The sequence below is a fragment of the Triturus cristatus genome, chromosome 3_1 (genome assembly GCF_964204655.1).
Source record: "Triturus cristatus chromosome 3_1, aTriCri1.1, whole genome shotgun sequence".
Lineage (NCBI taxonomy): Eukaryota > Metazoa > Chordata > Amphibia > Caudata > Salamandridae > Triturus > Triturus cristatus.
This window is the reverse complement of record NC_140583.1, coordinates 228,620,687-228,634,178: the sequence shown is the minus strand read 5'-3', so window position 1 is coordinate 228,634,178 and position 13,492 is coordinate 228,620,687. Positions and strand designations below refer to the sequence as shown.

Genomic DNA, 13,492 nt, shown 5'->3' with positions numbered 1-13,492 from the left:
GAGCATCCGAAACTATTGCTGATCTTTTGTATTGCTGTGACTGAACTTCTTGTTTGTTTAATAGTGGTACACCTAAACCTCTTTAGGAGGTTGGGTTTCCCAGCTGTTATTCTGTATCTTCATAGCATGGCGCTAAGAGTCGTGTACCTTTATCTGATTGCTAACTTGTAATAAACCTTCTTAACCTTAGTTAATGAATAATGGGCCTTTTTGTGTAGCTAAATGGTTTACACTGTTAGTTGAAACTCATTGATGTAATTTTAACACCCATCATCTCTCGGTCGGTTAATAAAAGGTCCAGTGGAGGACGAACTGTAAGAGGGTTGGCCCAAAACGCTGCATCAATAATGATACAATAATGATACAGAAGGTAGTGAGAATAAAAGAGGAGACATGAGGTGCAAATCTCACAGCTCTTGCTGGTCGCTTGGATACATACGTATCTCAAATACAGCTCAACAGGTTGCTGGGAGCTCTTTGTGCAAAAGCCTTTCACACTACAATTTTAATAAGTTGGGTAACACTCTCCTACTACACAGTGAGTGACCCGCTGCCTGGAGGTGAGGGACAGTGCATCACTGCCCTAAAGAGATAGAGGTGAGACAGACAGATGGAAAGATACTGTAATCAAATGGAACTCCGTGTACTACTCACGTGTTGCTGAACTTTAGAGGAAGTTTCCTTTGCATTTTTTCTTCATATCGCTTTGACAGAAGGCTCAGAAATTCCGTTTTGAAAATCGATTCCAGCAGGCTGTCGTATTCTTGTTCGTGCAGGATAAAGAAGTCATCTTGGAGCGTGCTGTAAGGAAATTCAAACCACTGAGAACTCAGTTGACATTTATCTAGATATGACTTGAGACTATTTATGCTTCCTAGCTCGGAAACCTTTGTGATTTATAAATGTAAACTGGAGCTGGAACAGCTTGTTTGTGCTCACAGAGGCTTGGGTATAATAAAGTTGTTAAGCTATGAAATGCAGGCTCAGTCACAGGGGTTGACTGTGTGAGTGGATGCCAGTAGCCTCGGTCGCTTACTGGCATTGGTTGGAGTTCAACATCCTGTAGCGGCTGGCGGCAGGGTAGAGTGGGGGAGGGGTAGGGATGATGGTAAAAATACAAACATGGCAGCATGGGAGCAGCATCAGGACTGGTCTGAGTGCCCTGGATTTGCGCTACCAGAGAGACCTGTGCCTGCTGTCTCCAACCCGGCAACGCAGCTCGGGTTGGAGACATCTCAGTGTACATGTCGAGTTGACCGCCCTAAGACGGATGGTCAAACCGACATGTGCACTTACAGCAGTGCGCACCACTACTCCTGCAGCCTGTCACCGATTAGGCCCCGCCCCTGGGAAAGAAAAATAAAACAATAATAAACCTTTTTTATTTTCAAAGTTTTGCTGGCACAGGAAGTGACACTCCTCAGTCGTAGCAGAGAAGCCACCGCTGTCAACAACCATCTATGGAACAAATAAAGAGCAAGTAGCTCGAATGACCCTGATGCTCTGGCTCGTGTGCAGTAAGATTTGGGGCAATGCTCCTTAATGAGAGGTAATTTGTTAACAGGGAAGAATGACATAAATGCAAATATATCCGCATGGCCTACAAGTACATGTGATATAAGTACTTGGTAAAGAGAGAGCTGGGTTCTATTTCTTTGCTGGGGATATTGACCCTAGTTCGGCTAAATTTCGCTGATTAGATCAATAACCCCTTGCCCCCATTTACCCTGTGCATGTAACGACTGACAGAGCAAACTTATGTGACTGAAAATGCCTAATCCTGTTGTCTGAATAGTGCTGAAATTAAAGGGGAACTTCCAGTTTAAATAACTACATATAATTAGATAATAACATTTGTAAATTTACGTTAATGCACATTAATTTAAAAAAAAATATTTACATGTAAGAATGTAATGAATAAAAATGTATATAAGAGACCGTTCAAATAAACTCTTCACACTAAAACAACATGCGTCGGTACATCAATTTAAACTAGTTGAATAACAAAAACCAATAACTAGATGACAGTCTCTTCTAAAAGTAATAATTTCCTCAATAATACACAGTCATTGAACATCAGGTAAGCGGATCGTATGATGCAGAAAATGACAGTGTAGTTCATCCTGGAACTACTTCTATCCCCACAGTCTAGCAGATTTGGTTTACAAGTGGCCCTGTAGGAAAGTGGCTAATTAGTTGTGAAGAATGTGGGTCATTGCCGAGTAATAAGCCCACACCCTTACGCCTCCTGGGAGTACCCCGCTGTAGCACTTGACTCTCTCAGGGTAACGAGGCAGAGCAGTCCAATGCTTACGCAGGGGAGAGGGTGTGGGCTAGTATCCCAGTCCACACGCACACAGCAAACAACACTCAATAAATCATTGTCCAGACCATTATTTTAATTATAAAAAGGAAAATGACTATTATTGACACACTATTCAATACTATGCATTAATTTACAACAATACATATGATGGCAAGTGGAAATACTCAACGGGATACCCTCCTAGCAGCTCACACCCCTTGCCAGACCTGGACCCTATCACCACAATACTCCCCTCATGATAGAGGCACTATAACGAGGAGTAAATATCATAAGCACCTGGGGCAGGGGAAGTCAGGGCCTCCTCTTTCTGTAGGTCAGCTCCTGCAGGACCAGTCCTCTGAAGATTTAGGACAGCTCTCCAGGGTCCAGCAGGCCTATACCTCTACTGTATTTCAGAGGTTGTAAAGGGGCCAACACCACTGGTCCTGGAGAAATAAATCCTAGTTCCTGGTGCCAACTGGTGTCAGAAGTCCTTGAAATCATCTTTGCAAGAGGGGTCATGTTTTTTCCTTTTACTTTTTGGGCATTCCTCTGGCGTTGCTTCCCTCATTGCCAGACTACTCTCAATAGTCTCTCCAGTGTGCAAGGAGTTGTCAGGGGGGGTGAAAAGTTTTTAGAAGCTCTGCCCAATCCTAGGGTGACACATCATTACTCCCCCCTTTGTCCAACTCTTCTGCACAGCATTTGGGACTTTCCAACTTGTGAATTGAAGCGGTCCGTTGAAAGACCTCTCAGAGAGCCTGATAGCATACTCCTGACTGCTACAGCTGCCTGGTCCCTAGCCTCCAAAACATCGAAGGGGAGACCCTCTTGTGATTGGCTCCAGAGCTCTGGATGTCTTCCTTTGTTTCTTTGTGAAAGGTAATTGGCACTGGTAGTTCAGATTTGTCCCCACTCTCTCTCCTGGGAGCAGGCCTAATTACTGCTCATGGCCCTACTGTGTGGGGAGGCCTTAGATCCTCCATCTGGCCAGCAGAGAAATTAACTTTGCACATCAAGGGGACCAAAGGTCTGTAATCTCATGTAAATGTAAATGTAAATGTATAGGTATTTATATAGCGCCGATCACCACTACGGGTATCTCAGCGCTGTACTCATACCGCTGAAGGAACCCTTCCTGGCTTTCCATGTGAGGTGTCCACTCCTGGGCACCCCCATGGTGAGGCCAGGCATCCCAGCGCTGTTGGGGCCGTTGTGGAGATTAAGCAAGCTATTGCCCAGAGTTGCAGCGTGGGGCCCATGATTAGAATAGGCACTGAGGCGAGAATATCCAGTCCGCGGAATTTATAGCCCGAGACCCTGCCGCGACGGGAATCGAACCCTGGTCCCGGACCAGTGCTCTGCATCGAGGTCTGCCGCTCTAACCATTGATACAAACCCTCAAGCATCAGAAAGAGTGCAGATATGGCAAAAGTGAGATTGGATATGCACTCTGGGTTAATTTTAACCATATCATCAGTGTGTCATGCTATTCTCTAGCCCTCCCGATGGTAACACTGTAATTTGGTGCAATACTGTGTAATGCAGTGAAGCACACACACTCTCCAGGTGTACCCACTCACAGAATTCAAGGCCCACTCACATTATAGGGATCACACCGGTTTAGCACCATTCCCTGAAGGGTCTCTTCTGCGAGAACACCTGTATGCAGATATTGGGCTGAGTTAGATGGTAGTCTGACACGCTCAACTCGAGCACATGTTCACAGGGATGCACCAACATAATCATGTGCAATCAGCATAGAGCCTCCTACCCTAGCGGTGAACCTTATCTTAAAAGGCAGACAGTGGTGTTTAGCACGCCTAATGTTAAAGTTTGTTTGTAGATCTATATAGCTTGGCTTACCACACGTGAGGGTATCCAGGCTCTGTCCATGGCACAGGGAGAACAAGTGATTTGCCCAGAATCACAGGATATTTCGTCGGCGCAGAGACTCGACCCCGAATTCCCAGCTCTCGAGTTGGCAGCTCTGGCCGCTGCCCCACAACCTCGCTAATCCATCATAAAGAACTTACAGTGAGTGAGACTCAGGTAGTGAGACTCACTCATGGCAGAATTTCATAAAGCAGGTAGTTTAAAAAGGGAAAATCCAGGGGGATTAAATGGGCGGGACCCATTTCTCATGGGTCCCTATTTAGTTTGAATAAAAAAAACCTTCACTACAACTTCCTCTACTACTAAAGGGAAAGGTGGAGATTAAAAAACTATACACTTGGCTAGCAATAATAATATTAGGGACCATATCTTCAAAGGCCTGGATAAAAAATACTCAGTCAATTATGTTTGTTCTTCTTTCAGTGTTTGCTATGCTTCAGTTACTCAATCAATCAAAACAAGCTTTATTCGGTCAGTATTACAATCATAAAAGCATTCTAAAAAACATCAAATATAAAAACATTAAAACATTTATCATAAATCATCACAATGAGATATAAATAATTTACCACGGTGAGAAATAATAAAAATTCATGTAAGGTTCAATTACAAGCTCGGCTATCGTTATACATAAAGTGCTCAGTGCATTTTGAGGAGAAGACCATATTTATCTTTGAAGCCTGGGAATTTACAACGCTAGTTATGCTAAGAACGTTATAATTTCCGTAGACTAAAAACATTTCATTTCCCTGCCCGATTCAATTACTACATGAATGAGTTGCAGCGTGGGGCCCATGATTAGAATAGGCACTGAGGCGAGAATATCCAGTCCGCGGAATTTATAGCCCGAGACCCTGCCGCGACGGGAATCGAACCCTGGTCCCGGACCAGTGCTCTGCATCGAGGTCTGCCGCTCTAACCATTGATACAAACCCTCAAGCATCAGAAAGAGTGCAGATATGGCAAAAGTGAGATTGGATATGCACTCTGGGTTAATTTTAACCATATCATCAGTGTGTCATGCTATTCTCTAGCCCTCCCGATGGTAACACTGTAATTTGGTGCAATACTGTGTAATGCAGTGAAGCACACACACTCTCCAGGTGTACCCACTCACAGAATTCAAGGCCCACTCACATTATAGGGATCACACCGGTTTAGCACCATTCCCTGAAGGGTCTCTTCTGCGAGAACACCTGTATGCAGATATTGGGCTGAGTTAGATGGTAGTCTGACACGCTCAACTCGAGCACATGTTCACAGGGATGCACCAACATAATCATGTGCAATCAGCATAGAGCCTCCTACCCTAGCGGTGAACCTTATCTTAAAAGGCAGACAGTGGTGTTTAGCACGCCTAATGTTAAAGTTTGTTTGTAGATCTATATAGCTTGGCTTACCACACGTGAGGGTATCCAGGCTCTGTCCATGGCACAGGGAGAACAAGTGATTTGCCCAGAATCACAGGATATTTCGTCGGCGCAGAGACTCGACCCCGAATTCCCAGCTCTCGAGTTGGCAGCTCTGGCCGCTGCCCCACAACCTCGCTAATCCATCATAAAGAACTTACAGTGAGTGAGACTCAGGTAGTGAGACTCACTCATGGCAGAATTTCATAAAGCAGGTAGTTTAAAAAGGGAAAATCCAGGGGGATTAAATGGGCGGGACCCATTTCTCATGGGTCCCTATTTAGTTTGAATAAAAAAAACCTTCACTACAACTTCCTCTACTACTAAAGGGAAAGGTGGAGATTAAAAAACTATACACTTGGCTAGCAATAATAATATTAGGGACCATATCTTCAAAGGCCTGGATAAAAAATACTCAGTCAATTATGTTTGTTCTTCTTTCAGTGTTTGCTATGCTTCAGTTACTCAATCAATCAAAACAAGCTTTATTCGGTCAGTATTACAATCATAAAAGCATTCTAAAAAACATCAAATATAAAAACATTAAAACATTTATCATAAATCATCACAATGAGATATAAATAATTTACCACGGTGAGAAATAATAAAAATTCATGTAAGGTTCAATTACAAGCTCGGCTATCGTTATACATAAAGTGCTCAGTGCATTTTGAGGAGAAGACCATATTTATCTTTGAAGCCTGGGAATTTACAACGCTAGTTATGCTAAGAACGTTATAATTTCCGTAGACTAAAAACATTTCATTTCCCTGCCCGATTCAATTACTACATGAATGAGTAAACAGTAGAGAATGCTCCTTGGCTTATAAGTTACTTTTAAAATCAACACTCTTATCCAGTCAAATATGGTGTTTATTTGTATTACTGCTACAAGAGGAAGTTCGGACGAGAGTTGCTTTCCGCATCCGTCCTCACGATTAGTTTGTCTTAAAAGCATAATGGGTTTTTGCTTCAAGACGCCTCTTGGGGATCAATTAGCGCCTCGATGGGCCTTTTGCCACTTGGCCTGAATATTTAGCGGCCCTCTAAACAGCCAAAGTCTAGGAGCTCTGTACAGGAGGGCACATCCTCTCCGAAGAAAGGCTACACTGCTTCTTCTAGCTTCTGTCTGGTCAAGACCACACACCAAAGATTTAAAAGTCTGATTGAATGTAATTAAATAATGTGAATCTCAGTGGCATGTAATTCTGGCCTAAAAATTAAGAATGAAGTCAACAATAGTAAATCCTGGGTTTCATAGCTTGTAGCGATAAAATGTCCGTAGCATAAAGCATATGTAATGACAACTCTAAACTACACATTCATGTGTGTATAATATTTTTAAACACTGAATAATAATTCAGAATTATAAGACTCAAAACTCCCAGAACAGCTGATGTTTTACAGAGAGTTTGAGATTACTAGATAGCCAGTCCCACACTACGTTCTGGCATGAGCATTACTCAGAAGCTAAAACAAACTAAGAGAGTGTAAGGACCACACATGGGATGAAACAAGCCAAGCGCATACAGCAAATGAAATGAACAAGCTCACAGACTGTAACACTCAAGAAGCATGCAAGTTATGAAACAAACGAGTACCACGGGACTATAAAACAAACATGAAATGAACAAGCTCACAGAGTGTAACACTCAAGAGGCATGCAAGTTATGAAACAAACAAGGACCGCAGGACTATAAAACAAACATAAAATGAACAAGCTCACAGAGTGTAATACTCAAGAAGCATGCAGGTTATGAAACAAACAAGGACCGCAGGACTATAAAACAAACATGAAATGAACAAGCTCACAGAGTGTAACACTCAAGAAGCATGCATGCTATGAAACAAACAAGGACCGCGGGACTATAAAACAAACATGAAATGAACAAGCTCACAGAGTGTAACACTCAAGAAGCATGCAGGTTATGAAACAAACAAGGACCGCGGGACTATAAAACAAACATGAAATGAACAAGCTCACAGAGTGTAACACTCAAGAAGCATGCAGGTTATGAAACAAACAAGGACCGCGGGACTATAAAACAAACATGAAATGAACAAGCTCACAGAGTGAAACACTCAAGAAGCATGCAAGTTATGAAACAAACGAGTACCACGGGACTATAAAACAAACATGAAATGAACAAGCTCACAGACTGTAACACTCAAGAAGCATGCAGGCTATGAAACAAACAAGGACCGCGGGACTATAAAACAAACATGAAATGAACAAGCTCACAGAGTGTAACACTCAAGAAGCATGCAGGTTATGAAACAAACAAGGACCGCGGGACTATAAAACAAACATGAAATGAACAAGCTCACAGAGTGTAATACTCAAGAAGCATGCAGGTTATGAAACAAACAAGGACTGCGGGACTATAAAACAAACATGAAATGAACAAGCTCACAGAGTGTAACACTCAAGAAGCATGCAGGTTATGAAACAAACAAGGACCGCGGGACTATAAAACAAACATGAAATGAACAAGCTCACAGAGTGTAACACTCAAGAAGCATGCAGGTTATGAAACAAACAAGGACCGCAGGACTATAAAACAAACATGTAATGAACAAGATCACAGAGTGTAACACTCAGGAAGCATGCAGGTTATGAAACAAACGAGGACCGTGCAGGCTATCATACAAACATGAAATGAACAAGCTCACAGAGTGTAACACTCAAGAAGCATGCAGGCTATGAAACAAACAAGGACCGCGGGACTATAAAACAAACATGAAATGAACAAGCTCACAGAGTGTAACACTCAAGAAGCATGCAGGTTATGAAACAAACGAGGACCGTGCAGGCTATCATACAAACATGAAATGAACAAGCTCACAGAGTGTAACACTCAAGAAGCATGCAGGTTATGAAACAAACAAGGACCGCGGGACTATAAAACAAACATGAAATGAACAAGCTCACAGAGTGTAACACTCAAGAAGCATGCAGGCTATGAAACAAACAAGGACCGCGGGACTATAAAACAAACATGAAATGAACAAGCTCACAGAGTGTAACACTCAAGAAGCATGCAGGTTATGAAACAAACAAGGACCGTGCAGGCTATCATACAAACATGAAATGAACAAGCTCACAGAGTGTAACACTCAAGAAGCATGCAGGTTATGAAACAAACAAGGACCGCGGGACTATAAAACAAACATGAAATGAACAAGCTCACAGAGTGTAACACTCAAGAAGCATGCAGGTTATGAAACAAACGAGGACCGTGCAGGCTATCATACAAACATGAAATGAACAAGCTCACAGAGTGTAACACTCAAGAAGCATGCAGGTTATGAAACAAACAAGGGCCAAGCAGGCTATAATACAAACATGAAATGCACAGGCATGGAAACAACTAGAGATCAATCTGGAAATGCAATAAAGAGCACACAGACAATAAAGCAATCAACAAGCATGGTACAAAACGATGAAGTTGTGTTCAGGCTCGAAACAAAAAGGTATCATGCAGCATGTGAAATAAACAAGGTGTAGACTGACTGGAAAACAAACAAGAAGCATGCAGGGCCTGAAGCAAGCGGTTATCAAGCTTGCATACCTCTTTTGCATGATCACTCCCATATGTTTTTTTGTTTGTTTTTTAGCAATTTTATTTTTCAGTTTCAAAGAAACAAATAAACATGACACATCGTACAATTTCACGATGAAGTTAAAGTTTTTAGTCGGAATGACACGATTGCCAATTACAAATACCCATATCTAATGGAAACATCAAGAACAACTTATCACCCTTCCCCAGCAATTACATGAAAATTACATGTCAACTGAGCCTTCCTCGGTAGCGGGTGAGGACATAATATGAATGTCAGAGGCGCTCAGTGTTTCAGACATCATCATATGCAGACCTCCTGCCCACTGTAGGCGCTTGATATGAGTAGTGAAAGGACGCCATGTTGCACAGAATTTGGCCAGCCTGTCTCGAAGAACACCGATCAGTTTCGTATCTGCATATATGGACCAAACCTTCCGCCACCACAGGTTTAACGAAGGAGGTAGTGGCTGCTTCCACATCTGCGCCACACACAGGCGTGCCGCGAGGAGCAGATGGCAAATGAGACGGCCCTGCAGGGTTGTCGTGGGAAAGATCCTATCAACCTTCGGGTTGCACATGAGAATTGTGAGTGGTGCCAATGGGACATGGATGTTGGTTAAGGTATGGATTGTACTCTGGATCTCAACCCAGAAAGTTTGAATTACTGGACAAGACCACCAGGTATGTAGAAAAGTGTCCCTTTCACTATACCCCTTCCAGCGCAGGTCTAAACCCTCTTGGCCAGTTGAACAGGTGTAAGATATCAGCGAGTTAATAATTTATATGCATTTTCTTTGTAGCGGATACAAAGAAGAAGACTTTTGCCACTGGTTGCCTGATAGCTCCCCAACTTCATCAGTGCATCGACATAGCTAGTTCCCTTTCCCATTGTGCTACATATGCATAATTTTTAGGAGGAGTCAGCTCTAGGTGGGATCGGTAAAGCCATGATATGCCTTTGCGGTGCACACTGTGAAGGTATAGTGACTCAAAGGGCTTCTTATCAGGGTTGTGGTTCCAATCTAGGGAAGGCGGAGGTGTGCCACCAACATAGGAGGAAATCTCAGGGAAGAACAAGCCGCCCTCTATAACTGGTTTGTTTAAGGTTGCTCTCGCCACTCGATATATACACACACACACAAATATATTTTCTCTTTTAAAGACTGCGGGTGCTAGTGTGTTTCCCAATCATCAGTGGTGTTCGCAAAAACAGCATGCCTGCTGTCGCGTTACGATATCATCAGATACATTCCGTCACGAAAACAGCACTCCAGGTACAGCTTCCAAAATGAATTATTCAGGCTGAAGCTTATCTACGATTTTCAGAAGCACACTGCGTATCAAGGTTGTGGTGCGCAATCAAAATGCGTAGCTAAGCGTCAGCCTGAATAAATTCTTTTTTTTTTTAAAGTACCCAGACTGCTGTTTTAGTTCCTGATGGTGGAATGTGTCTGATGATTGATATATATAATATATATATATATATATATATATATATATATATATATATATATATATATATATATATATATCAAGCACCATGTATGGAAATGCACAAGGACTAGGTAGGGTATGAAAATAAACAAGGACCATGCAGGGTATGGAACAAACGAGTGCAGAGGGTGTGGAACAAACTGCTGTGGTCTAATATTTGAACAGGGGATAAAATCCCACAACCATTCATGCTGCAAGGCTTGACATATAGAACAAAACATGGACCGCAGGACTATAAAACAAACATGAAATGAACAAGCTCACAGAGTGTAACACTCAAGAAGCATGCATGCTATGAAACAAACAAGGACCGCGGGACTATAAAACAAACATGAAATGAACAAGCTCACAGAGTTTAACACTCAAGAAGCATGCAGGTTATGAAACAAACAAGGACCGCGGGACTATAAAACAAACATGAAATGAACAAGCTCACAGAGTGTAACACTCAAGAAGCATGCAGGTTATGAAACAAACAAGGACCGCGGGACTATAAAACAAACATGAAATGAACAAGCTCACAGAGTGAAACACTCAAGAAGCATGCAAGTTATGAAACAAACAAGGACCGCGGTACTATAAAACAAACATGAAATGAACAAGCTCACAGAGTGTAACACTCAAGAAGCATGCTGGTTATGAAACAAACAAGGACCGCAGGACTATAAAACAAACATGTAATGAACAAGCTCACAGAGTGTAACACTCAGGAAGCATGCAGGTTATGAAACAAACGAGGACCGTGCAGGCTATCATACAAACATGAAATGAACAAGCTCACAGAGTGTAACACTCAAGAAGCATGCAGGCTATGAAACAAACAAGGACCGCGGGACTATAAAACAAACATGAAATGAACAAGCTCACAGAGTGTAACACTCAAGAAGCATGCAGGTTATGAAACAAACGAGGACCGTGCAGGCTATCATACAAACATGAAATGAACAAGCTCACAGAGTGTAACACTCAAGAAGCATGCAGGTTATGAAACAAACAAGGACCGCGGGACTATAAAACAAACATGAAATGAACAAGCTCACAGAGTGTAACACCCAAGAAGCATGCAGGTTATGAAACAAACAAGGACCGCGGGACTATAAAACAAACATGAAATGAACAAGCTCACAGAGTGAAACACTCAAGAAGCATGCAAGTTATGAAACAAACAAGGACCGCGGGACTATAAAACAAACATGAAATGAACAAGCTCACAGAGTGTAACACTCAAGAAGCATGCAGGTTATGAAACAAACAAGGACCGCGGGACTATAAAACAAACATGAAATGAACAAGCTCACAGAGTGTAACACTCAAGAAGCATGCAGGTTATGAAACAAACAAGGACCGCGGGACTATAAAACAAACATGAAATGAACAAGCTCACAGAGTGTAACACTCAAGAAGCATGCAGGTTATGAAACAAACAAGGACCGCGGGACTATAAAACAAACATGAAATGAACAAGCTCACAGAGTGTAACACTCAAGAAGCATGCAGGCTATAAAACAAACAAGGACCGCGGGACTATAAAACAAACATGAAATGAACAAGCTCACAGAGTGTAACACTCAAGAAGCATGCAGGTTATGAAACAAACGAGGACCGTGCAGGCTATCATACAAACATGAAATGAACAAGCTCACAGAGTGTAACACTCAAGAAGCATGCAGGTTATGAAACAAACGAGGACCGTGCAGGCTATCATACAAACATGAAATGAACAAGCTCACAGAGTGTAACACTCAAGAAGCATGCAGGTTATGAAACAAACAAGGACCGCGGGACTATAAAACAAACATGAAATGAACAAGCTCACAGAGTGTAACACTCAAGAAGCATGCAGGTTATGAAACAAACAAGGACCGCGGGACTATAAAACAAACATGAAATGAACAAGCTCACAGAGTGAAACACTCAAGAAGCATGCAAGTTATGAAACAAACAAGGACCGCAGGACTATAAAACAAACATGTAATGAACAAGCTCACAGAGTGTAACACTCAGGAAGCATGCAGGTTATGAAACAAACGAGGACCGTGCAGGCTATCATACAAACATGAAATGAACAAGCTCACAGAGTGTAACACTCAAGAAGCATGCAGGCTATGAAACAAACAAGGACAGCGGGACTATAAAACAAACATGAAATGAACAAGCTCACAGAGTGTAACACTCAAGAAGCATGCAGGTTATGAAACAAACGAGGACCGTGCAGGCTATCATACAAACATGAAATGAACAAGCTCACAGAGTGTAACACTCAAGAAGCATGCATGTTATGAAACAAACAAGGACCGCGGGACTATAAAACAAACATGAAATGAACAAGCTCACAGAGTGTAACACTCAAGAAGCATGCAGGCTATGAAACAAACAAGGACCGCGGGACTATAAAACAAACATGAAATGAACAAGCTCACAGAGTGTAACACTCAAGAAGCATGCAGGTTATGAAACAAACAAGGACCGCGGGACTATAAAACAAACATGAAATGAACAAGCTCACAGAGTGTAACACTCAAGAAGCATGCAGGTTATGAAACAAACGAGGACCGTGCAGGCTATCATACAAACATGAAATGAACAAGCTCACAGAGTGTAACACTCAAGAAGCATGCAGGTTATGAAACAAACGAGGACCGTGCAGGCTATCATACAAACATGAAATGAACAAGCTCACAGAGTGTAACACTCAAGAAGCATGCAGGTTATGAAACAAACAAGGGCCAAGCAGGCTATAATACAAACATGAAATGCACAGGCATGGGAACAACTAGAGATCAATCTGGAAATGCAATAAAGAGCACACAGACAATAAAGCA

General features: G+C 42.2%; 1 protein-coding gene across 2 annotated transcripts in view; it reads right to left on the bottom strand.

Annotated features, from left to right (window-relative positions):
- Positions 1–13,492, bottom strand: part of MYO1E (myosin IE) — a 541,337-nt gene that overhangs the window by 50,921 nt on the left and 476,924 nt on the right. For both annotated transcript variants that reach the window (XM_085643738.1, XM_085643737.1), the window contains exon 23: positions 655–801. In XM_085643738.1, coding sequence (XP_085499864.1) covers positions 655–801 — 147 coding nt within the window. The remainder of the gene's footprint in view (positions 1–654; positions 802–13,492) is intronic.